Here is a 25,765-nt window from a genome sequence, read left to right on the forward strand (position 1 = left end):
AGACCGGTTTGTAATAAATCCTGTCACCATTAAGTTTCAGCGTTTCATATTTTGACTGCCACCAATCATACTCATGGATTAATGTCAGGGTGCTTAATTTTAAGGAATAGAATCCACTGGGTTTTGTTTTTTCTAAAAGTTTATTAAATGCTTTCAAGAGATTTGGTCCACATGTGTGATCATCAACTTCCAACCAGGGAGGAGAAAAGAGAAAAAGTCAAGAAGGGGAAAAAAATAACAACAAAATGTTGTTTTTAAAAAAGAAAAACATACAAAACAAACAAATAAACAGAGGCCTTGTTTTTTCCACTTCTTGCATCCCTGGTTTCCTCATTCGAAGTTGCCGAAAACAATAACCCAAAAAATAAAAAAAAATTCTAACCTTTTGAAAACTGATTCGTTCAGTCTTTTGTAGCTGTGTAGGTGTGTGTTGGTGCTGCCAAACACATGACACAAACTTCATCGGAGGGTGGGGGAGCCGGAGTGGCAAAGAGGCAACGGGATGGTAGGTCACTTGAATATTTCTTTTTGGAGCAGCAACTGGGCAGCGTGTAACATCATTTCACTGCGGCAAGATGCATTAAAGTGAAGTGACTGGATCAGGACACTTTATCAGAACACACAACTTTGAAGTCAGGTGACATTCAGAAGAAGCATGCCTGTGTGAGCAACAAAATTCATTATTTGACCCCCTTTATTTTAAGACGGGGGGTAGAGAAAAGTAATTTCTTCCACATATACGCGAGCAAATCTGGTTGTTTTATCAGATGCTTTGGCACCAGAATCCGTCACACGCTCGATAAGGTTGTGTCATGATTCGTCGGCTTTTAAACGGCACGCACACAACAAGCAGCCCAGACATTTGCTTCTTTGTTTCCCCAACCTCTCTCACAAACACTAGGGAGAGGAGCCTCACCTCAAATGATTTGCTCTCTTATTTAAACAGCAAAAACCTAAATCCAGATCGACAAATTTTAGTCTATGTTGGCCAAATGGGATTTTTAAAAAAACTCAAATTATATTTTCTTTGGGTGAGCGCCACTCTCCTTTATAGCCTGTCCCATTTAACTCTCAAAAGCAAGATGAGAACACATTTCTGACCACAGCACACTTTTCAACAGCCACGGAAAAAAAGACAGCCCATCATCTCTTATTCAGATTACCTTATAAGGGTGTCTAAGTATTATAATAGGTATCAAGTATCATATACTGTATATAGTAAGGAGGGTTATACAATAGGGGTATGTTATCATCTTATAGGTGAAGTATATTGAATAAGGCGCTATACGGGAGTATATAAGCCTCTGTGTATGCGGTCGTTTCCAGATCTGTCCTTGCCCGGTGAATCAGCTCAACCAAAGAGGCAAAGCAAAGGCAGTGAGCAGTGAGTTCTGCTGGTAGGATCAAACTGAGACACTGCAAGAAGGAAAGACGTTACAGTATATATACTTTAATCATCAACTATCTAGTTTTACCCTTTGGTCCTACCAGAAGATCTCAGATATAGCGCTCATTTACAAGTCTACAGCTGTTGGCAGCTGATAAATGAAATCTACCAGAATCTGTGTTTTCTGCTCACTGCCTTCACCCCCAAACAGAGCTGTGCACTAGCAGCATACACAGATGCATATTATATTCATACATGGATACATATATAAAGAGAGAGTTATACATTGCAATTAACATACATATATCAATAGCATATAGAAGAGAAATCGAAATAGCAATCATTATAGTCATCATATTCATCATAATACTAGGAGCAGTAGTAATACGATCCCTCGAAGAAGCTAATAAGAGGGCTGTTCCAGACAAGGCCTGATCTGCTGCCACGCGACCTGCCAGACTGACGTGCGAGCTGCGTTTTTGGTCAGCTCGTTCAGTGGTCAGCAACATCAGAAAACTCATGTAAAGTAAGTATCCTATGGTTTGATGCTCTTGTTTCTTTAGGTCTCTCCTTTGCTCCTCTTAACCACAGCGTTCTCCTGTACTAGCAGAGTGTACAACTGGAAAATTACAGCATCCTGCAAATCCAGTTTATGCTGTTCTGATTGCGGAAAAAAAACAAAACAACTTCAACTTGACTGACTTGTTTGACTTCTAGCCCTCTGCTCCAAGTGCAAATATTTGACCCTCTCGGTGATCCATCTCTCCACATTCAGCCACTTGTATCTAACCCTGTCTGGAACAACCCACACTGAAGGAAAACTTTTCAAAATAAAAAGAATCTTTAAAAAAAAAAAATTCACTATAGTCATCTAGTTCAGCGATACATGTCATATAGCAATACCTCAATAACAAGAAGTTCTATGTAATCAATACAGGTTTTCAGGTTATATATTTATTAAGCTTAACTGCTAAGTTATCAATTATTATTAGTAGTATAGCATTATTTGTAAATATGTATAATATGTATGTATCTGAATATAGACATACCTTCATCGTGTCTATCCACATTAAAGGCTAGAATAAGATGGCAACAGATATCCTGTGTGTGTGTGTGTGTGTGTGTGTGTGTGTGTGTGTGTGTGTGTGTGTGTGTGTGTGTCAGTCACATGTGGTGCTGTTTATAGGCACAATATGTGGTGTGAATTCTTTCCCCATCTCAAGCTAGCACGTTTCCCCCAGGCGGGCTATCGTTAGCTATCGGGAACAGATACATTTGGGCTCATATGAGGAACACCGGTCTCCATCTGAAGGATGTGGGAGTGCAACTGGTTTGTGATGAACTCAGCTGGACTGAAGGAATGCCCACTTGCCTTTGCATTCAAATCTTCTCAAACAATACAACTTTAAACTAGAAAAATATAGTTTCAATCATCCTTATTATATCTTTATGTTTAAGTTATTATTCATCTGGATGTCATTCTTTCATCTTGAACAACTACAAAGCTATTTTTTCCCCTCTTACAACTCAAATATTCTGCACAGGCAACATTTTCACTTTGCTTCAGTCCAAGTGAGATCATTACTTTTAAACAGCCACCCTCAGTCTGATCCATTACAGAAGGGCAACTCCAGATGGGATTGTGAAATGCTGCAGTCACTTTTCGGTAGCTCTCCAACACCAGCTTCACCCGTCTGTCAGCTGCATGCCAGTACAGTATTTTATGAAGAATATAGCCTCGAGGAAACTTAGCCATCAGCCTTGTGTACTTTAATCAAGGGGTTTGATCAACTATGTTGTGAAAGCATAATTTTACCTCCCTCTTTTGTCAGCCTGAGAGAAAATGACATTCAAGTTGACTCTCTGTGGGCAGCAGGTATAAGGTTACCAAGTAAGAATGTGTCTGTGCTCATCCCACTCAGGAAGTGTTGGTATGATAACACAACCAGCTACTAAGGGGCCTTTTTTTCTATAAAAGAGGGGCGAGAACTGCAATTAAACCGTTTTTGGGAAATAAACTTGCATACATTCCGGCACAGCAACATGTTACATGACTAATCTTCTCTTTATGAAGGCCCATGCAGGCATTACATTCATAGCTTCTACCAATATGGCAGACAATAGAACAAGGAACCGTGTAACTCTCCTTGGAAAACAAAAATGTTGCTCAGAAATCAATTGAATTTATTCTGATCCTCTCACTATATTCCCACAAAGGAAGAAGAGCAGGATTTGGTTGTTGCAGAGCTTAGCGAGGCATGTCCACCAGGAGCCTCTTTCTCCAATGCGTTACAGTTTCTTCACTTTTGATAGCCATTACAGCACTGAGAGCATTTGCCCGCTGGAATGGCGAGCATTTACTGGGTTTCTGAACTATCAGCGAGAAAAATGTTAGAGCTGCGACCAGCGCGCTCACCCAAGAACTGCTCCAGTGCAACAAGGATTTGGAAAAACAAAGAAACAACCAAAACAATGGATTCTGGTGGACAGAGCTGCTGTATGAAAACACTTGGGAACACTTACTTTAGTCAAAACAAAAAAAGCTGTCTCTGGAATTTCTGGGAACCTAAAGGAGTCATATTCTGACTGCAGCACGATGGGAAAACAAAAGGCTCATGTCCCGCACTGTATTTACAAAGCTTGAATTGGCTCCTGTGATTTGTGTGTAAAATGTTTGTGTGAGGGTGGGTTCAATTGTTTTTCATGTCAATTTGCTTTCTCGCTGCTGTCGAGATGTTAGAGAAGGTCAGACTGGTAAGATGACAGACTGTTCGGTTGTAGCTGGTGTGGCATGCCCATCTCTCTGATGCAGTTCGGCGGCGATTGGCTGCTTCTATTCAACACAGCTTTGCCTAAAGGTCGTCCCCGTCCGATAACTGCCGGCCTCCCTGAAATGACGCAAACCATCTGTTGTGTCACATGCCAACAAGCTGCACAGATGTGGCGCTTGATGCTGGCTCCAAACAGTCCCGACAGACTTTAACATTAAAAACCAACAGTAAGCACTAAGTTGTAGAAATGTGCCATGAGCATTAGCTGATGACTAATAATAATATAATAGCCCTTTTTCACTACAAGTACGACATAATGTGTGTGGCTTGTTATAGCAACAGGGCCAGCTGAATAGGTACTAAACAAAGTACATGGAAAAGTACACGGTACCAGGCACTGCCACCTAATGGAAAATCCTAAAATCTAAAACTATACCGTCAAAATGTGGAGACCAGAAGCCAAATGTTTTTGCCTTTCATATACAGTCTGTTGTTGCAATCTGCTCATCATCATATTTTGCTCAGTGGAGATTAAGAATAGGAAAATAAGCAAGGTTTGACCTCGGATATTGACGTCTTTTTAAACACTCACCATGGCTTCTGTGTAATCTGCTGTTATGGTGACCTGCTTGTCTTCTGGGGGCGGGGTCACAGCAGAGTTATCTGAGCGTCTGCTCTGATTGGTGAGCTGCAGCCACAGTTCATACATCTGCTGCATGTCTCTCACTAAAAGGATCGAGGGAAGACGGAAAATTATGATAATATCAGTAACCTTGAAGATGATAATCAGAAACAGTCAGTGCAAATGGAATACAAAAAAGAAAAGAATTAGAGGCTTTTATAGTGGCTGCAGTTGAGGACAAAGGGACGGTGGATATGAGAGCATGATAAGAAAATTAAAAACAGATCCAGCTAAACAAAGCCCGTTTTCACTAATGTAGTATTTTTCCCAAACTAAGTGGAAAATAGTGTCTGTTTTTTTTAGCATTATCTTTATAATAGTGACTACAGATAAACCTGTTTGTTTTGTTTTCATGAAAAGTGCATCTTGCATATAAATATCCATTAAATTTATTTAAAAAAGGAAAAGAATGAGAAGATCCAGCCATTTAGGGTCTGGACAGTCTGCCCCGGCTCGGTTTTGTTACAGTGGGATGAACTCAAAACAACAAACAAATAGAAGTTAATGGAGTTATACCTCCTTTAGATAAGTAACCTAATTCCATAATCCAAACAATTTTGGAAACCTGACTGCATTGTACTGCACATTTAGGGTCTTACATTCAGACGATCTAATAAAACAAAATTCAAGGACCTGCAGAAGTCTAGTTCTCAGAAGCAGCATGGGGGTGGAAATGTTATGGTTTGAGGTTTGTCAGCAGCCGCAGGGCTGCAGTTATTGAATAAACAACAAATTCTACATCACATCAAAGAGCTCTTGAAGTTAATGTGAGGTCTGAATGTTGGATCTCTCATTACTACACTAACTAACCCACCATGGCTCAATAAGGGACGCTGGTGGATAAGGGAATAAGCCCAAATTCAAATCCCATGCAAATGAAGTCATTTTGCATAATATAGTCTTAGTAGTATTGTCATTGTTATGTGCAGCTAAAGGCTGCAATACTTCTTTTTAGAGTGAAGGGTGCACTTTTCCCAACACAACAATAGTGTTTTTATTGGATAAAGAACCTAATCCTTAAAGGGATTAAATGTTTATTTGTCCCCGTCTCCATTTGACTTTTTCACATGACAAACTCCAAACTGAATCACTTAATCCACATATGAAAGTGTAAGGTGGAGCTCGCACACTGCTGCCTTTGTATATTTACAAGCTCTTAATGGCCTGATCTCAGTACAGTTGTCCTAGGCTGAACCAGAAGCTTACAGCTGTTGTTTTTCATGTACGTCCAGACGTCCCTCTCCTCAAGACTGTGGGCAAAAGAGCAGTTCCCAATATAGTGGCACTTCTTCTGCTTCATCACGTGCACGCACATCTGGGTGAAATATGTAAAGCAAAGATTCAAGTTTGTGAGTTACAAAAACGGCTGTGCCCCGAGGCAAAACCAGTCAGCTGGATTCTACATGTGAGAGGTGGAGGGGCAGAAAGAGGGTGGAGTAAACATGAACTGAAGAGGAAAGAAAAACAGAGGAACTCACGTCATATTGCTGTGGATAGGTGCGGGAGAAGGGAAGAGGCCGAACAACAACCCACTTCTTCTTCTCAAATGACTTTACCAGCAACACCCGGCGTTCTTTCGTCCAGCTGAAGAAACAGAGAGCAAACATGGGAGCCTTAAAGATACCGTGACATAAAGTCATCAAACTTGCTAGACCACCTGAGAAAACACAGTCAGCACGTGTGCATGTGTGAATGGGGCCTCACCTGTGCCGTGCCTTGGCAGTACAGTACTTGAGGTTCTTGTCCGGCTCGTTGACCTGACCTTCTCTCCAGCACTGACCACACACAAACTTCATTTTCAGGTTGAGGGGGCGACCTCTTCCTGCTCCTAACCCACCCACTGGGCTCACACCACTGCCACCTATGCAATCTCCTCCTACTCCTACTCCACCACCGCCACCCATTCCCCCAAGCCCTCCTACAGGAACACTGCTGCTTGGATGGGGTATATGGATGGGCTGAAACAAAACAAATTCATTCATTAAATATGAGAAAACAGAGGAATTAATTCCTGCATTACCCCTAGAAAGCTACAAAATGCACAAACTTAAAGACATTTATCCAATTTTGGGTCTAACCAGGAGTCTTAGACATTGTACACATTGGAAGAGAAAGTGAATGATATTCAACGTCGTTAAGTGACTTCGGACAAAATAACCATTGGTGACAAAAACTGGGCGAAACCCAAGAAAAACTTTTCTCAACTTCCAGGCAAGCAACTGAAGTGATTACCAATGAGAGGGAAGAATACCATTGCATAACGTAGTAGTAAATACATTACAGGGTCACCTAGGCAACCAGACCCTGGAGTATCTGCAATAGACCAGCTGTCAACTTCAAAGCAATGTGCAACGGAAAAATCACTTCTAGAGCGTATGAGCGACGAATTAAAGCACCAGTTCTAACCACCAAATACAACAGTTTCTTGTGCCCAGTTTTAGATAAATTAAATTAAATAAATATTAAATAAAATCACTACTGGTAGCATGAGGTGATATCTGGATCCTACAGAAATTGCACAGGTGGTCCAACTCCTTCAGGATAGCACATCATCATTGCCAGAAAGTTTGCCGTTTCTCCCAGCACAGTCTCGAGAGCATAGAGGAGTTTCCAAGAAGCAGGCAGTTACAGTGGGAGAGCTGGACAGGGCCATAGAAGCTCCTTGACCCATCACTAGGACCGGCATCTGCTCTTTTGTGCAAGAAGGAACAGGACGAAAACTGCCAGAGCTACAAAATGACCTACAGGAGGACTCTGGTGTAAATATCTTTCACCAAACAATCAGCACATGTCCCAAACATGAAAGGGTCTGGAGAAGCAGTGGAGAAGATTATCCTCCCTGTATCATCGTTTAGAATTAAAGGTCTGTTGGTGGGTTAGTGATGGTCTAAGGAGACATATCCATGAAGAAACACACAGAACTCAACAGAATTCAGGTATGAGGATGAATTCCTTGGATTCACTTTCAGACCCTACCCTGGTGCAGTTTCTTCGTCTGAACTAAATCCAAGCAGACACGTCTGGGATATTATGTTTCGGTCCATCTCACACTGCCAGCCTGAACTTTAGACTCTGCAGAGGAGCTCACAGATGCCCTCGCCCATCATCCATCTTCTCATTAGGAGCATGCCCCTACAGTGTCGGGCTGCATGTATCAAATGATGTGGCATTGTTTAATTCCTAACACATTACCCAGTGCATATCAGCGTAGATATCCAACAGGATTTTTTTCCCCCATTAAGATCTAACATGGTTTCAAAGTGTTCCTCTAATTTTTTTTACCATGTATTTAAAGACATTTAAAACTTTTTAAGGACTGTGATCACCCAAAATGTATCCAAATGTCTCAGGGGCTTTTACAGCCTCACCTTCTGCTGCTTCTGTGCATTCTGCTCCAGTCGTTGCCAGTGCCTCTTGGACTCTTGCACCATCTCTTCATGGGTGATACCTACAGGAAATGTTTGTCACAGCTCAGTGAAAGCATCTTTATTTGATGCTCAGTTAATAACTGCTGGTTAGTGCTGATTGTCATTGTGTTTACAACAGCTGCTTTTCCATAACATTCAAATATGTCAGACATTTGTCAAGAGTGGGCGCTATTATTAATGACTGTTTACTGGATTACATTTAATATCTTGAACAAATTAAAATTGCAGCTGAGTCTGGTTTCTACCTACCTGTGTCCTGCTGCAGAACCCAGCATTTGAGCTCTATGACAGAGTGCGCAAAGGAGCAACTGTCCTCACGCTGGCACCCATAGCGAACTTCATGCCGACAAATATCAAACTGGCAGAGAGGGTGAAGAGGACGCACCTTACTGTATCGCACATTGGCTGACCTTACCACATGCACCAGGCACCTGCAGGAGAAAGTAAGATTAAAGCACACGATGACACACTTGTCTCTTTTCTGTACAGTGACCAGCTTTTACTACTTAAAGAAAAAAATCAATCAGAATTTTATTAGAAAAAGCTAAACTGATTAGAAAACCAGTTACTTCAGCAAAGTGAAGACACGGTAAACCTGTTACACTCACTTGTTATCGTCAAACGGGTGTCGAGCTGTGAGATTTGAACAGACCGCCAAGTTTTCTTTGCTGCGTTTGCTGATGATGCGAGGTTTACTGTCAAAGCATTCCTGTTAAGAAAGAAAGTTAAGGCAGACGAGTGAAGATCCATTTCCACTTTTACAAACGCCAAAGAATCTAAAGAGGAAATGTATAGCAGACTGTGGTCTGACCTCACAGAGGAACATGAACATGCCCATGTGGAGCTGCAGAAGTCTGGTGACACTCAGTGCCCGCCTCTCTGTGCTGCCCAGAGGATCAAACAGCAGCTCTCGACTCAGAGCGCCTTTCCTCTCCTGAGTCCACACATCGATCTCCTCCTGGCAGTACGCAAACGTGCAGTTCTCCCCATACTGGCACTCCTGACGCTCCTGTACCTCTGTGGGACCAGGCAGAGAGAGAATACTCAACAGAATATAAATGTAATGGTGATCAAATGTGTATCTGATAGATTACATATTCCAGCGTTAACTCCCCACGGGAAACATACCCTTACAGAGTACAAAAGCCCCCAGGAAATTGTTCCGTGCAGGCCGGGGCCGAATCCTCTTCCAGGTGGGGTCGTCTGAATTTTTGAGACGACACAGCAGCACATCTCTTTTACAGCGATGTGCTGCCTCTGGCTGATACTTATAGTCCATCACTCGTGGACCTGAGTAGGAGGAAGAAATAGTTAGATACTGATTATTTCAAAAAGAGCAATAAGTGGTCTTCTGTTAACATCTTGTCAGCAACTAAGTTAAAAATTCCCCAAGAAATGTACGGCAATTCATACATTAGACACAGTGATGCTGCAACACCCTACTGTGAACATTCAGAAAATTCAGGACAAAGGACAGCATGTCAAAGGCTGGTAATACAAACCTATTCTGCTGTAACAGGCATGACAGGCCTGCCGAAACTCGTGTGTGGCAGCCAGAGGATTCCTGGAGAGCAGAGACAGGTTGGTCCCTGCTGGACCATTCTGAAAAAGAAGAGTAGAAAGAGATGTGATATAAAAGAAAGACAATGTAAATAAACAACTAAAAAATAAAATGGATTTCTTGTAACAGATATGTGTGTTTTGCTTACTGCATGTGCACTGTGGTTGCGCATTCCAGGAATGAAGCTGTGACACACTCGTCCCCCTGAAGAACACAGACAAGGACACTGATGTCAGACTTCACATTGTATTGTTGCTGACTCACACCGTCTGCTGATGATGCATATCTCAGGTTAAAGCCAGCTCCCTAGAAACTGTGCTCTGGCAGATAAGCAACTTAAAATTAGAGATGGCACGATACCACTTTTTTATGTCCGATACCGATACCGATATCATAAATTTGGATATCTGCCGATACCGATATGAATCCGATATAGTGTTTTTTAATCAACAAAACTGTTTTTTAAATATCTTGCTGCATTTTGTATAAGTTCATACTCAAGTTTAAAACAACAACTACACTAAAGCTATTCTGTTATACCTGTATACAAAAAAAATATTTCATAGTTCAGCAATACTGATCAATCTAATAAACTTAGACCTACACCATCCTCCCTATTCTGGTATTTTAAAGAGTACTTAGCGTAAATATTAAGCAACCTAACTAATAGGGTTCCAACTCCCAGCAACAACAAAAATAAATAAATAAAAAATAAGGAACCACCCCTCACGCTCCACCTCATGATGCTTAATCGACGTAATCAACCTTAATTTGATGCAGTGTGAAAGAAAATGCACAGAAATCAATTATTTTTCAAGAAATATTAAATAGATTCAACATCTTTCTTCAACAAAATTGCAGACTGCACAGATGGTACCTTCCCAAAGTAAAAAGTACTATAGCTTACTAGGGTATATATATTAGACTTAATAGTCACTATATACAGTAATTGACTTCTATTCATTTTACATCAAATTAAAACTTTGGGTGTCAGATAATTATTTATTAAAAGCTAGACATTTTAAATGAGAATAAGAAAGAAAAGTATGTCTTTGTGCCCCCTTTTCCCTGTTCATGCCCTATCGGCCCCCCTGGCTAAGCTTTGCTAGATCCGCCCCTGCACAGTTACCAGCCGTCAGCTACGTAGAAAAAGATCCTGGTGTAGAAAGTAATATTAAATAAATTCTAACAACAGCTTATCAAGCTTAAACGTGCTGCTGTTGTTCAGCCGCTGGTTTCCTCTTTATGGCGCAAAGTGGGCCAAAAACAAACAAGAGAGACGGACTCACGACAGAAAAGCCGATCAGCTGATCATTTAAGCAGTTTCACGATTGAAGTAGCAGCCGGAGAGCGAGAGGCAGTCGCTCGTTAAGATTAACGCAGGAATGCTTTACAAACATTCAGAGATGGACTTACACACTTGCTTTACTTCTCTCGGGGATAACTTTGTCGGAGATGAAATGCCAGGTTGCTAGCGAAGCTCCACATGCTATCCAGACCACCGACAGGTCCCACATGCCACAGCCGCTCTATCACGTGATGCATACTGCTCCACGTGCTAACGTTCTGAGGTGAGTTACGGCGTGTTGCAAGTTTTGTGAGGTGCTTTCGTGATATTTAATGGATCGGATTACATTTTTTATTTTTCTCCGATATCCGATCCAGTAATTTAGGTCAGTATCGGACCGATACCGATACGTAATATCGGATCGGTCCATCTCTACTTAAAATCATTGTACTGGGTCAAATTTAATTAATGTGCATCCTATTGGTATGGGGTAATATCGTCTATACTGTACTTAAATCACAGTTGGCATCCTTATCGACACACTTTCATTCCTGCAGCTGCACTAAGTCATTTTAAGTGCAAACCATCAGATCCTAAACTGCATAAGCATCCTTATGCACATAAGCATTCCATGTGCAATTTATTTTAAACCCTTAAATGCTTTTTCTTCACAAAAGTTTTTTACTTAGATCAACATGTGTTGTCAAGCAGCAAACCATTCATGAAAACTTTCCCTTTCCGCTCACCAGGGAGAGTGTACTCTGACAATGAGTCGAGTCCCCCAGCGGCGACTCCTGCCTTCCCTTCTCCTTCCATAGACGTCGTGGAAAAGCCTCCCAGTGCGTCCTGCGCCTGGGTGGAGCCCTGGTCCCGCAGCGACGAGTAAGCTTCCAGAGGAGGAATGTCGCTGATTGAAGAGCTAAAAAAGGCTTGGGAAAGCTGGGATGAAGGGGCTGGAAGGCTGGGTGAGTAAGGAGGCCGGAGACCAACTGCTGTGTTGGGCAGGTTTGTGGGAATAGCACCCACTGGAGTCTGGAGGAGACACAGGAATATGCTGAGTTTAGATCATTCCTGGTGAAATAAAAGGGTTAGAAATACTGTCCAGTTTAGTGACAGTGCCAAGTCATATCGTTTTTTCCTGCACTCACCTCACTGACTTTCTTGGGGATGGATTCTAACAAGCTGTCTAGCTCATCCTTAATAACACTACTGCTGCATTCATCCATGTGCTCTGACACCGGGACCGAGTACTGCATGGGAGGCACCTGGCTGCTGGGGCTCTCTGAGAGGTCAGTGCACGAGGTTACCACAGTGGTCGTTGGGTCATCGCTGACTGGAATAGGAGTAGCCAAAGGAGCGGGGATGCACTGTGCGCTGGAGATGTCTGCTGGGGAGGAGAAATAAGAACATAACTGTCAGAAACAAGTGGGGCTGGGGATGAGCAGGTAAGTTCAACATGTGGCAGCCTGACATACCTGGTGCAATGTCACCCAGAGATTCAATTCCATTGGAGGACATCTAAAGAAAAGAGGAACCCATCAGGCTCTCACTCAGCCACTTCATTATATTACAAACTTTACACAGTGACAGCAGCACGTACCTCTCCAGTGGGTGTGGAAGTCTCTCCATGACTGTCACCTTCAGTGGCCGTAGACTCCGTTTGTGGGCTGACGTAGGCCTTACGACCCTTTAGTCCCAGTTTGTTGGCTAGATCCTGAGCCAGATCACTCACCTGTCTGTCCTGGAAGATTAATTATTAAAACAAAAAAAAAGATGCTCAGAATAGGTAAAAGCCATGAAGTTATCATATCAGTAGCACAATATTCACACAGTATTCCATTCCGCTTCAAAATTAAATGATAAGTCTTTGTTTTAAGTGGTGGCATACATTTGGTGCTGTGAGGAGACATTTGGTTCCACATGTGTAAGCCTCTCTGAGTTGTCCCATCTCCCTCAGACAGAGCGCTTTGCGGTACAGAGCCCTGCGACTTCCTTCTGACACACACAGTGCGCTGTCACAGTCCTGAACGCCGCGATCGTACTCCCTCTGAGTCAGAAAAACACAGGAAAAGTTATAACCTATACCTCCACCAAAGGTGATTTAATAAGGTACAATTACATGTAATGATAATTCTACACCAATCTTGAAACTTGTATCTACAGGTTTACTTGAGACTTCACTCTCTACAGATTTCGAGTCTTCCACATGAACACATCTTTAAGTACTTTGGGAGGTAACACATCCATCCCACTCCCATTCTTTCTCACCATCTGGTAGTAGGCAGCAGCCCTGTTGACGTAGAGGCTCTCGAGCAGCTCATGGGGGATGACGAGAGCCTCAGCCTGGGCGTAGCGAGCAACACTGATCCCCTCTCCATACTGCTGGGTCGCTTGATGCCAGTCTCCATCCCGAAAACAAGAATTCCCTTCATCCAGCAAGTTACACACCAACTGAGTGAGAAATGCCTGAAAGGGATGTGTAAGAAGTGGGTAAAATGATTGAATGAGCATTGAAATGAGGAGACATAAACAAAAAAAAAAAAGACAGGCAATATTAGACAGAAAGAAAAGTAAACGAATGTGGAATAAGAAGAGGAATGCGTAACAGACTGAGGACAAAATTAAAAAATGTCTGAACTCAAGTTTACACCTTGGCCTGGGTAAAATTAGAACAAAATGTGGGTACTGTCATGTGGCAGTCTGCGTGTAAATATTACATAAACAAAATGGTGATAATGAAGCTCCAAAAAAAGCATAAACCAGATCAACACATACCTCATAACTCTCTGGCTCTGGGAAAGGCAATGAAGACCTATGGATAGGAAAGGAGAGGTGTCAAACATCTACACGTGCAAAATTTATATACTTTGGTATGAAATCACTGGTGGTCTCCAGATATTTCTCTCTTACTGGATAAAGCTCATGGCCTTCTGAATCTCCTCTCTTCGTTTCTGCCGTTCAGGATCCATATCCTAAATGTGAAGACAAGATTGACTTGCACCTATTTTTGTTTTGTTTTTTTCTGAACAACAATGTTTACAGCTTTGACAGCGGCAGCCTAAGCATCGCTCTTTGCTACACATCTGTGTCCCGTCCTACGCCAAGGCCTGGCACTACAACATGCTAGACAAACAGCGGGGTCAGCTCACGGTGAAGCCTGCCATAATTGATGTTAGTGGGGTGAACATTTAGCGTAACCGGGGAATGAGACTCTACGCAAGAAATAACATTAATCGACGTAAAAACTGCGGACATTCTTTAAAGGGGGGCATTTAAACGCCCCGTAGATGTTTTCAACGACAACCAAAACAATGTTGGGACTATGATGAGGATAGCTAACGTTAGCGTGTCATGTGAACGTGTTTCTCAGCTCGTACTGAATGTTGCACCATCAGATAAGAATATATATAAGACATGCAGCTTTAGTCGGGTCAGCTACTAATGCAGTTAACGCTGAAAACCACTACATGAGTGTTTCTACCGATATTTGGGATTAGCCAGTGGACGAAACTAGCTAATTCGGCTACATGCTAATCACTGTAACTTAGCCGTAGTAAAGAGGAGAAAAGCAAAGGGAGCTTTGAAAACTGTTTAATTCCTATAGAAGTCACTCGCATCGTACAGTCTCGTTTAGCTAGTTAAGGTGACACACATAAAGGGGCATTGGACGAAAGCAGAGTTACCTAGCTACCGGGTAAGTAAGCTGACTTCATTTACTAGTGGAGCTAAAGCTAACAGCTAAACCCTGTCCAGACAGAGCACGGCAACTCACCGAGTTCAGTTGCTGCGCTTTTCAAAATCACAGATACCTTCATGCAGCGTTGGCGATAACGATGAGAAAAAGCAGCCAATTATCAATACATAACCTTGCGCATATTTTTACGTTTAGTGTTCCTGTCATTGGTGTGTGGACGGAGCGACTTTTCCAGCTATTGCTACGGCTGCTGGTAGATACAACTCAACTACTGGCTACCGCTGCTAGCTGTTATGGCCAGTGCAGTATGGCAACAAGTATCCAGACACAAGAGACCTATGACCGCAGGAGGGCAGCAAAAACTGTGTCAAACTGTGTGTGTTGGTAAATTACTACCGTTCCCCTACGATGTTATGTGCAGAAGTCTTGAGCCACCCCTTATATCTTTGCATTTCCTTCCAGGAACTAGATCTTCTTGTAACGAGTAATCAGTGATCCTTCATTCACTGCTTTATCACTCATTTCCAGTTCAGTACTTGCAGCTGACCATTTTCAGAGGAACACTATATTTGTTTGTTAACCCATTTAACACTGACCTGTGAATCATTCAAGCGTACTAAAGGCAACAAACTCAAGAGAAGAGTTAGATTTGTCAACACATAACAGACAATGTAGCAAAGAACCTATTTTAAATTGTACCTTTAGTTACTTTGTTGCTAGCTGAATACGACATATAACTTGTTCTCATTTCTCTAGAGAATTTCTTCTTATTTACTCTTTAAAGAGATAAGAGTAGGTCAGGACTTTTGCATACTACCGTATATCATGTACCCGGACTTCTTCATCATTAATATTTGAATTTATTAATTACGTGAAGAAGAAAAAAACTTTAGTCTTTATGCACAATTCATTAATAATAATAAGTTGTGCATCTTACAAATTAAGTAAAATGCTACAAATCAAGAAACACAGAAGGAATACACGGGTTTTCCTCTGATATGGGTGACCTGATTGGGTTGGACCAAATATAAAGAACTATATGCGTCAAATTAATAAACACATATCGTCATACATAAAATACATATATATATATATTTTTTTTTAATTTCAATACATTTTGGTCTCATGGACTATTTTGTCCAGCATGAGGTCATGCTCGTGATGTCATCACAGCTCATTAAAGGGTTCACCTAGACATTTGGAGTCATTATTTTTGTTCTTAGCTGTCTCTGTCTGTGCGGGCCTTTACATTTTGGCATGAAGGGGACAGAGGTCTGCCTACGTGGGTCACCTTCTTTATCCTGTGAGGAGCTCCCGGGCCTACCGAAAGCTTCTCCACATTGACTCACAAAGCAACCCTATTAGTTATAACGTGAATGAGTCAGGACACCAGCCAATTCCAAAGCCTGTCCTGTGAGTTTTTGAACTTCTTTGTAGAAACAAAGAACATTTTCAGCTATTGTTTACTCTTTCAAATATTGAATTACATTTAATCTTTAACAAGCGTGTTTCCACCACTTGGAAAATAAAAATTGCCTCACCAACTCAATTTTTGTGCCAATATTGGAATTTTGATATAATAACCTGAACGTTTGACTCGTGGAAGGCTTTTTTTCATTGGTAAAAACAATCTTCATTTACTGGTTTAAGCATAGAGAAGAAAAGACAACGCTCAAACTCAAACCGAGGCCTCAAACGGCAGAGACAAGAGGAAAACAGCAGGTGGCGATAATACTCAGACGCTGACAAAATCCACGAAGAAAAAAAAATCCAGGCAGCGTGACGTCACGGCATTTAGCAACCGGCGCGCGGAAGAAGCGGCGTGTTGTCGCTTTATTTACCATTTGGTAAGCTTCTCTAGTTTGAAAAGTCGTCTGCGTTTTGAAGACAGTCGTGTGTCTCATAGACAAGATGATTTTCCTCAAACAGACAGAAAAAACACTCAGTTTAGTTTAGTCAGCGTTTATCTTGTTGCGCACTACTACTAGTTAGCACAGAACAGCTAAATAGCTAACTTGGTTGTTGACAGTACTTTTTTGACGTTTCTGTAACGCTGAATGTTCTTAACTCTTACTGAACAGCATTTGGCTTTTTTGTGTCTGCGCTTGCATTTATTCTTATTTATGTTGCTGGATAAGCTTATAAAATGTGTCGCTTTCCCCTTCTCCGTAATTTGTGGATGTTTCTAGAGTCACTATGGCTTCAGATGACATTGCTCAGCTGGCTGATGCTCTCTCTAAGACCCATGTTGGTGATGGAGAGTTGAGCTACAAAGGCCTTGGACTGAAGCTTGACAATGCAGAATCAGGTGAGAATATGTAGCTCTATTTTTTATTTTTTTTTGCTGTTATTCCCTTGTGTGTGCTGTAGACATGAAGGTGATCCTTGTTGACTGCTTAAATCTGACAAATTGATCCCTGTGCTTTCAGCGGAGCAGCTGGCCCGAGACATCAAGCAGTACCAGGGTTTGAGAGCTCTACGCCTAGAAGGAAACACTCTGGGAGTTGAAGCTGCCCAAGCCATTGCAAAGGCTCTGGAGAACAAAGACATGCTTCAGGTGCTTTCATAGTTCACCATTTCCCATCATAGTAAAGGATCATTTATCATTAGGATTTGATTGTTAGTAAAAAACCTTTTCAGATTATTTGTCTTAGTAATCTAATATTTCAAGTGTGTTTCAAACTACAACCAGTTTTGTTTAGTTGAAATATTTCATCAAAATTCTTCCATCTTGAATATACAATACTGTTACATTCCAACAGCATTTATACTTTACACTCTCCTGCAGTGTGATACATTCTGTTAACTGTTCCCATTTTTGGTGTCTTTCAGAGATGCTACTGGAGTGACATGTTCACTGGAAGACTACGCTCTGAAATCCCACCAGCCCTGGTGAGAAGCCACTGAGTTACACCCCCAATAAAAGGAAGAATCCATCCTCTTTCATACTCTTGAACTGTTAAATATTCCTTTCATGCATGAATTATGAAAACCTCAATCAGGGTTTTTTAGTATTTTTATTCATCTTTAGGCATGAAAAAAAGGTTTTTGAACTTAATTTTTTTAAACATGTACTTTTCAAAGAGTTTTTTTTTTTTTTGCATGTCACTGCAATGTGTCACTGGTGGAAGGGTATGAAGTGACACATCAGTGTCCAACGTAGTGGTGGTTTATGTGCAATCAGCACTGACACAAATACAAGAAAACAGCCTTTGAATAGCTGTCCACTGTAGTGACCACTATGCGTGAAAGGGATATCACATCAGTTTTCTGTGTATGAATGTTGATGTTCTTTTACGCTTCCTGAAATTTTCTTGTGTTCATACATGCACAATCTAATGTGCTTTATACTGTTCTGTATTTTTGTCTATTCTTGTGCTTCAGAGGTCCATGGGGAGTGCAATATTGAGTGCAGGGGCCAGGCTGACTGAGCTGGACCTGAGTGATAATGCTTTTGGGCCAGATGGTGTCAAAGGAATCGAGCAGCTGCTTAAGAGCCCCTCCTGCCACACCATGAGGGAGCTAAAGCTCAACAATTGTGGTATGGGGATTGGTGGAGGAAAGGTGAGCTCTCAAACAGCTTTGTCAAATAATATATAGACAAAGACACACATTTATTTATGTTAGTTGCCCATCAATCACACCCTGATTGTCTTGTTTTAAATTTGCTATGGTTGTGTACAGAGGCACAGGCTCAAATTATGTACGTAAATGTTGGCTTTTTAATGTAGTTAACAGATTTTTAAAAATGTAACACTTTATTGTGTATTTGCATTATAGTTCTAACAGCATCCATGTTTGTATGTTTAATATAGATCTTGGCTGAAGCCCTGATTGAGTGCCACAGACAGTCATCGTCTCTTGGAGCTCCACTTAGACTAAGAGTGTTTATAGCAGGGAGGAACCGCCTGGAAAATGAAGGAGCTAGCGCCTTGGCTAAGGCCTTTCAGGTACAAAATACTCCCACCTTGTTCAGTTTTACATTACCGTAAATGTGACGTGTAGTAAATGTAATGATATTATGGACTTTTGATTTGGGAGGAACAAAGACCATTTCTGTTTTATGATGCAGTTTCTTCCTCGCTTTCACAACAGCTGATGGGCAGCCTTGAAGAGATTCACATGCCCCAGAATGGAATAAACTACTCAGGTGTGATGGCGTTAGCTTCAGCCATTCGACATAACCCAGAGCTTCGAGTCCTCAACCTCAATGACAACACTTTCACCAAGAAGGGCTCGCTGCCCATGGCACAGGTGAGATCCTTTTTTTTTTTTCTTTTCAGCAACTTTCTGTAAGCAGAGAGGACCTTTATCCGGTGTTTGACTGTGTCCCCGAATTCACTTGGCCTTATAGGCTCTGAGGCATCTCAGGAACATCCAAGTGATCAATTTTGGTGACTGTCTGGTCCGTTCTGAGGGAGCTGTCGCCCTCGCTGCAGTCCTGAGAGAAGGACTGCCAATCCTCAAGGTCAGTGTACGATCGCAGCTCAGGACTTGGTTTCCCTTTGTGTCTCTTCCATCTCACAGTGCTCTCTCATGCAACTTTTTTTCCAGGAGCTTAATCTGTCATTTGGTGAGATCACTGAAGCAGCAGCACTAGTGGTGGCTCAGGCTGTTACAGACAAAGCTGATATGGAGAAATTGGATCTGAACGGTATGCACATTGACCATGAAATGGGTCTTTATGTGTTTGGAGAAAGAAGGTCCAGGTTGATTGAACAATGCTGCAGAAATGTAAAATAAAAAGACATTTTTAGTTTGAAACTGGTTTTGTTTGTGGCTGATAGGTAACTGTCTTGGAGAGGAGGGCTGTGAGGCTTTGAGAGAGGCTATGGAGAACATGAACAAAGGAGACGTGCTCGAGTCACTCAGGTAACGCAGGCTTTAAAAATCCATAATCATTTTTAGTGTTTAACTGCACAAACATGCAAACAATAGATTTAAAACTTTCACTGCTACAGTGATGATGAGGGTGATGAAGATGACAGTGGAAACGATGATGATGACGACAATGATGATGATGATGTCAGTGATGACTGCAATGAAGAGAATGAAGAGGGCAGTGAAAACGGCATAACAACAAATGGAAATAGTCCTGTTTCGCCTAACAGTCCTGTAAGTTGAAGCTTTATTAGACGAACAGTTGCTTTCATGTGATTGTTGATCAGTTAGTTACTTCACATAAACTGGGAAATGAAAAGAGTTCTCAGTGATGTCTCGATGTTCGTCCACAGGCGGAGATCACGTCGTTCCTCAGCTGCCCCTCTGCAGAACAGCTTCTCCAGCTGGGACAGTTGAGGACACACCTTCAGCAAGAGGTTACATGTTTTTAAGTAGTCAGTAGTAAGTGTTTGTAGCATGTTGGTGTTGGCGTGTTTTACTTTGCTGGAATGGGTTTAACCTGTTGCTGTCTTCTCACCAGGTCGATGCATCTGAGCCACAGAAAGCTGCTGATGTCATTCTGAAAATCGGTTCCCTATATAGTGAAGATCCGGAGACCAAGGCCGCTGTTCTGGATACTATCGGTGAATAAAGTCACACTTACATTAGACTGATTCTGCTCCTCATTAGTCCCACATTTGCAGGATTCAAAGTTCAAAATAATCCTTATTTGTCTTATATTGGACCTTGGTGCCACCTCTCAGTTCATCAAAAACAAGCTCCTCTTAATTTAAGCCAACTTTCTTCTGATTGGCTGCCCCTCACAAACAAAAGGATTAAACAGCAGGTGGAGCTTTTCTGCTCACAGCTACAGCTGTGTGTCTGAGATGACCATGATCGATTGAGATGACTGCATAAAGAGCCAAAAGTAGGAAAACTGAAGTCTGAGCTTTTAACATACAAGGATCATCAGCACAGACACTGCTGTCATTGTTTGAAACTTTTAATATGAGCAGGCATCATTGGAACAGTTTATATATGACTAATTAATGAGAACAACCAAATTAGGTCCTCTGTCACTTTATAGTCAAACATTGAAATGCAACACAGCACACCCTTTTCAAAGCTTTGGCATGCAGAGATTACTCAAATATAATTGCACTGAGTGGGCTGCTTATTAGTGAGGACGTCAAGGTGCAGTTTCTCTCTTGTGCTGTCCTCTTTTTCATGTGGATAGCTTCTATTCTCTGAGATTCTGACATGCAGTGTGTCACTGCGCTCCACAGATGCAATGTTGAAGAAGCTCCTCTCTGGCTCCACCCTCCAGTCATACTGCTTCCTCTCCACACTGCTGGTCATGATGGGACTACTCAAGGTAAAGCTTCGCTGCAGTGCTTCCTATTATGTAACACTTCACGAGAAACTATAAACACAATATCAGTCATTTATATGCACAGAATAGGTTCAGCAGGGCTCCAAATCTGCTGGCAGAGATTAGACATCCAAATATTTAAGGAACTTCAGCGATCCATAATTCTGTTATATCTCAGAATTTATCTTAAGAGAGCCATAATACTTGATATTTACTAGTACTGTGTGATTGATCCAATACCGAGTAAATACAAGGTAAGTATTGATGATGCTGATACTTTTAACTTGTAAAGGCAGCTTGTGTGGGGAGAGCAGTGTCTCATGAGTTCTGAGATCAATAATCATCAATTTGCAAATTCTGAACACATTTAATGACCACTAAATCACTGTGAGTTTTACTTTTCAAAATAATTAGTTTATACAACAAAACACACCTTTCAGCTGTTTATGTATTTTAAAACTGGGATTTTTGGAGACCTGGACTTTAAATGTGTCTATCTCTAAAGCAGTTTTTGGTCGTCTTGTGTTGTTTAAATGTTATATAGGTTATAAATCAAACAGATGTGACAGTCAACACAAAAAGGTTCAGACATTTTTCATTGTGCATGTTTGAGGAATATTTTTTTATATTTTATTATTACTGGAAAAAAGTAATAATAACATGAAGAGGGTTTTATACTGAACTTGGTGGTTAAAAACAAAGTATTGATCCTGTCATGCTAGTATTGATCCAATACCAGCATTGGTATTGATACTATCTATATATGGGTCAGTCCATCCACCGTTCATACCCAAAAGATTTTTATTTATTATTTTAACATATTCACATAATTCCTATTAAAAAGCTGATCTTTGCCGAAAGCTTTCAGGCAAATCTGTAATGGCCAGGTTGTAAGTTGGTTTTAAATGTGGTGAGCCTTTTCTTTATTGTTTTTACTTCCAGGGAGAGGGGAAGACAAAAAAGGCTTTGCTGGTCCCGGGTCAGCTGCTATGTTTGGAACATGCTGTTCAGCAGGAATACTTCCCTAAGCACGATGCCTCACTGCTTCACATCTTCCTGTCCAGGTAGAACAGTCTTTCATCACCTCGACTTAGTTGAACTTCATATTTCTATTTAAATGTGTGTTAGCCTGTTGCACGAGTGAGACCGCAGCCTCACACGTGCGCATTTCTTTTTTTTTTCTTTTTTTTTTGACTCTTCAGGAACGATGGGGTTCTCAAGTCATGCGGCAGTGCCAGAGAGAGGCTGAGCTCTGCTTTGGAGAGGAGGTGCCAGGATTAACATTGAGTTAATTGACACAGGGGCACACTCTGCACTCACATTCAGTTTTTCACCTTTGAAAAACAAGCAGGGATGGGGGGGGGGGGTTTCTAGTCAAAGGCCAAGTCCAACCACTGATTTCTGCTCCTGACATTCATATTTTATGAAGGCTTCACAGAGACTGTCCAAGAATGTCTTAATTTTTATTTTTCTACTTGTGCTTGTGACTTATATTTTTATAGAAAATAGATACAAATGCTTTAAAAAAGAAAAAAGTTCACATCAATCAGACTTGAGCTTAATGTGTTTAAAATGATTAATGACTGTAACCTGAAGTGAAGCGAACATCCTACATTTAGTAATTAATCAAGTTAAAATTTACAAATTAAAAAAAAAAAAAAAGACAAAAAAAGGAATTTATTTCAGAAACATGCTTTTATATCTGTGGAAATATCTGGGTTAACATATCATCAGTGTTTCTGAAATCAATTGAGAAATTTGTAGATGAGATCCCACCAGTGTGGCAGGCGCTGATACAACTACTGATTTTTGTGAAAACCTGGTTCAGGAGTGCTAAGACAGAAATTGTGATGCCAACATTATTATGGTCCATGAGTAAAATAAATAAAAAGGTGTTGTGTTTTTTTTAATGTATTTGAATAAATTCTTTGAAGGGAAATAAGAGCAACTTTAGGGAGAGTTTGTTTACTCACAGCTGTGATTGTGCTGCTCATAGGGACCAACCCATACTGCAGGATCATCATGATCAGGGACCAGAATCACTTTTATTTGCAGTTTCTTATATGACTTTATGTTGCACAACATCCTGTGTATTACCTCATATAGCTCTGTGTGTTGGTGGTATGAGAATGGAATATAGCATTTAGATCACCTGTTTGATTGTGCATCTATTCCTTGACGATAACTTTGGTTTACCTTATTGCTAATTTGTACCAAATGTTCTGTCTTAAATATAGTTCATCTAACGAACCTAACACCCTCTGCGTTTGTCTGAGTGTTTTCAGTCATGTCTGCAACAGCCGCCTTTGAACTCGTTCTAAGAAAATGTAATGGGGTTTTGTTTTTTTGAGTGGTGATGTTTATTAGTATCAGTCCTCAGAAAGCATCCATGTTGAATAAAACAGGTGAGATGAATAATGGAGCATCACAACAAAACACAAAGAGTTAAACTTAAGGAATATAATCTGTCCAGTTAGGAAGCAGAAACTGTGATGAGTGTAGCTCACCTGCTTTGGTGTAAATAAAAGTGACAACAGGTGCATGAGAGGCAACAGAATAACCCCTCCTCTCACAGATCATTGATCTTATCCCTCCTGACTGATTCTTGCCACTACTGCATGAGACTGGAACCTGAATCTGATTGGTAGCCAGTGCAGCGACTTTAAACCAGGGGTCATATGAGCACCCTTGTTCGAGCGGGTCAGTAGCCTCGCTGCAGAGTTTTGAACAACCTGTAGGCGGGCTAGCCCTTTCATGTTTAGACAAGTAAACAGGCTGTTACAGTAGTCGAGTCTTGTAGAGATAAAAGCATGTATTATCATCTCGAGTTCACTTGTTGACACGATGGATCTATGTTTAGAAATGTTCCTCAAGTGAAAAAAGCAGGTTCTTACTGTCTGATTTAAATGTCCCTCCAAAGAAAAAGCTTCATCAAAAATAACTCCCAGGTTTCTAAGGTTATGTTTCTGTGAGGAACCTAAGTCACCCAGTTGCTGTTTAATATCGGGTATTGCACTGCCTGGTGCAATAATCAAAGTTTCTGTTTTGGCTGGGTTTAGCTGTAAGCAATTACTGTTCAACCATTGTTTAATGTTGGTTAAACAGTCAATCAGATTGGAGAGCTTATGAGCTTCAGCAGGCTTAAAAGAATAATATAGCTGAATATCGTCAGCAAAAAGATGATACGATACTTCAGGAAACTGCTGTATTATCTGGCTTAAAGGAAGAATGTATATTAAAAACAGAATAGGTCCCAGCACAGAGCCCTGAGGAGCTCCACACAACAACTCTGTAGATTCCGACATGATCTGGTTTGCAGACACACTAAAACTCCTTTCAGATATATAAGATGAAAACCAGTCTAGAACAGAGCCAGACATCCCAACCAGGTCTCTGTCTGTTTATCAGGATGGTATGGTTGACTGTATCAAAGGCTGAGGTAAAGCTAACAAGACTAGGACTGTGTATTCTCCGGAGTCTGCTGACATCATAATATCATTAGTAACTTTCAGTAGTGCTGTCTCAGTGGAGTGCAATTTATGGAACCCAGATTGAAAACGGTCATGGATGTTATATTTCTCCAAGTATGCCGTAAGGTGGACAGCTACTGCCTTCTCAAGGATTTTTGACATAAATGGGAGTTTGGACATAGGTCTTACATTTTGAAGTCGTGTTGGGTCCAGGTTGGGTTTTTTGAGCCTTGGTTCCACAATGGCATGTTTAAAAAAGCTGGGGAACACCCCAGTCTGAAGAGAAACATTAAAAAGGTTCACAACCCAAGGACCATTGGTGTCAAAGGCATTAATAAAAAGCTTAGTGGGTATAATGTCTGAGGGGCTTGAGGATGGCTTCATTTTGTCCACCAGGGCTGCTATTTCATCATATGTTACAGTTGTAAAAGTCGACCAGGAGTACAAAGTTAGTGCCTGACTCGGAGAACAAGAAAGCTTTGGGGAGATTTTAGCACTGATGTTTTTAATCTTATCAACAAAAAATTGGAAGAGTTTATTATTATCTACTTTAGAGTGTACATCTAAAGGTACCACATCTGGGGAGACAATAGCACTGATTTTGTCAAAAAGAAACTTGGGATTTCTCTTGTTTTTTGATATGAGTCTAGAAAAATATTCTGAACTAACAGTTTTCACCGTGTCATTTAAGGAGAGCATGGGATCTCGAAGATGGAGCCTGTGTGCGTCAATTTTGGTTTTCTTCCATAGTCGTTCTGTTTTGCGGCATATTCTCCTTAAGTTTAAGATAGACTCGTTTATCCAATGGCATGTCTTCTTTTGTAAAGCCGAGCTTGTTTTAATAGGTGCCACTTGATCTAAGATGGATGAGCATTCCCTATTAAAAGACTGAATAAGAACATTTACATCGTTTCCGGTAAAAAGTAGAGAACTGTCAAACATAATGGAGAACCTCTCAGCAGTAGTCTCAGTTATTATGCGTCTATGAGTTTTTAACTTCACAGGCATTTGTTTAGAGCTAAAATTGAGTTCCACGAAGATACAGTTATGATCACTCAAATGTACATCCTCAGCAAACACATTGCCAATGTTGAGGCCCAAGGAAAAAACAAGGTCCAAGGTATGGCCTTTTAAATGGGTTGGACCGGAGACATGTTGGACAAAGTTAAAAGACTCATTTATAGATAAAAGTTCAGCTGCAGAGTTAGGTGAGGCATCATCAATATGAATG

At 41.1% G+C, this 25,765-nt stretch overlaps 2 protein-coding genes across 4 annotated transcripts; one reads left to right on the forward strand and one right to left on the reverse strand.

Annotated features, from left to right (window-relative positions):
- Positions 1-121: 121 nt before the first annotated feature.
- On the reverse strand, positions 122-15,140 carry zc3h7bb (zinc finger CCCH-type containing 7Bb). Of its 2 annotated transcripts, none has more exons than XM_004557584.6 (21): positions 14,890-15,140; positions 14,028-14,089; positions 13,893-13,929; positions 13,386-13,583; positions 13,006-13,164; positions 12,718-12,858; positions 12,593-12,635; positions 12,266-12,501; positions 11,864-12,149; positions 9,978-10,033; positions 9,771-9,870; positions 9,397-9,558; positions 9,080-9,285; positions 8,877-8,977; positions 8,518-8,699; positions 8,209-8,288; positions 6,545-6,798; positions 6,319-6,424; positions 6,047-6,155; positions 4,751-4,884; positions 122-4,275 (listed from the first exon to the last, which is right to left on the reverse strand). In XM_004557584.6, exons 2-21 carry the CDS (start codon positions 14,084-14,086, stop codon positions 4,240-4,242), a joined length of 2,685 nt encoding a protein of 894 aa, XP_004557641.1. In that variant the 5' UTR covers positions 14,087-14,089; positions 14,890-15,140; the 3' UTR covers positions 122-4,239. The 2 variants fall into 2 exon arrangements, with proteins under 2 accessions (XP_004557641.1, XP_012776308.1); XM_012920854.5 differs by having other exon boundaries at positions 12,266-12,504; positions 14,890-15,139.
- rangap1b (Ran GTPase activating protein 1b) lies at positions 14,451-23,319 on the forward strand. Of its 2 annotated transcripts, none has more exons than XM_004557582.6 (16): positions 14,451-14,811; positions 17,001-17,119; positions 17,241-17,368; positions 17,644-17,703; positions 18,196-18,375; positions 18,627-18,761; positions 18,907-19,065; positions 19,166-19,279; positions 19,366-19,465; positions 19,599-19,683; positions 19,773-19,926; positions 20,046-20,129; positions 20,234-20,336; positions 20,979-21,067; positions 22,007-22,128; positions 22,267-23,319. In XM_004557582.6, the coding sequence occupies exons 2-16, from the start codon at positions 17,008-17,010 to the stop codon at positions 22,343-22,345; spliced, it is 1,704 nt and encodes a 567-aa protein (XP_004557639.2). In that variant the 5' UTR covers positions 14,451-14,811; positions 17,001-17,007; the 3' UTR covers positions 22,346-23,319. The 2 variants fall into 2 exon arrangements, with proteins under 2 accessions (XP_004557639.2, XP_004557638.2); XM_004557581.3 differs by lacking the exon at positions 14,451-14,811 and adding an exon at positions 16,557-16,658.
- The last annotated feature ends 2,446 nt before the right edge of the window (positions 23,320-25,765 follow it).

Source organism: Maylandia zebra, linkage group LG8 (genome assembly GCF_041146795.1).
Source record: "Maylandia zebra isolate NMK-2024a linkage group LG8, Mzebra_GT3a, whole genome shotgun sequence".
NCBI lineage: Eukaryota > Metazoa > Chordata > Actinopteri > Cichliformes > Cichlidae > Maylandia > Maylandia zebra.

Coding starts and splice junctions, on each gene's coding strand:
- rangap1b (XM_004557582.6), top strand. CDS start 17,008: ATGGCTTCAGATGACATTGCTCAGCTGGCTGATGCTCTCTCTAAGACC. Junction 18,762..18,906: donor CCTTGGCTAAGGCCTTTCAG/GTACAAAATACT, acceptor CTTTCACAACAG/CTGATGGGCAGCCTTGAAGA. Junction 19,466..19,598: donor GGAGAAATTGGATCTGAACG/GTATGCACATTG, acceptor TGTGGCTGATAG/GTAACTGTCTTGGAGAGGAG.
- zc3h7bb (XM_012920854.5), bottom strand. CDS start 14,086: ATGGATCCTGAACGGCAGAAACGAAGAGAGGAGATTCAGAAGGCCATG. Junction 12,636..12,717: donor CTTCCACACCCACTGGAGAG/GTACGTGCTGCT, acceptor TCTTTTCTTTAG/ATGTCCTCCAATGGAATTGA. Junction 8,289..8,517: donor GGTTCTGCAGCAGGACACAG/GTAGGTAGAAAC, acceptor CATTTCCTGTAG/GTATCACCCATGAAGAGATG.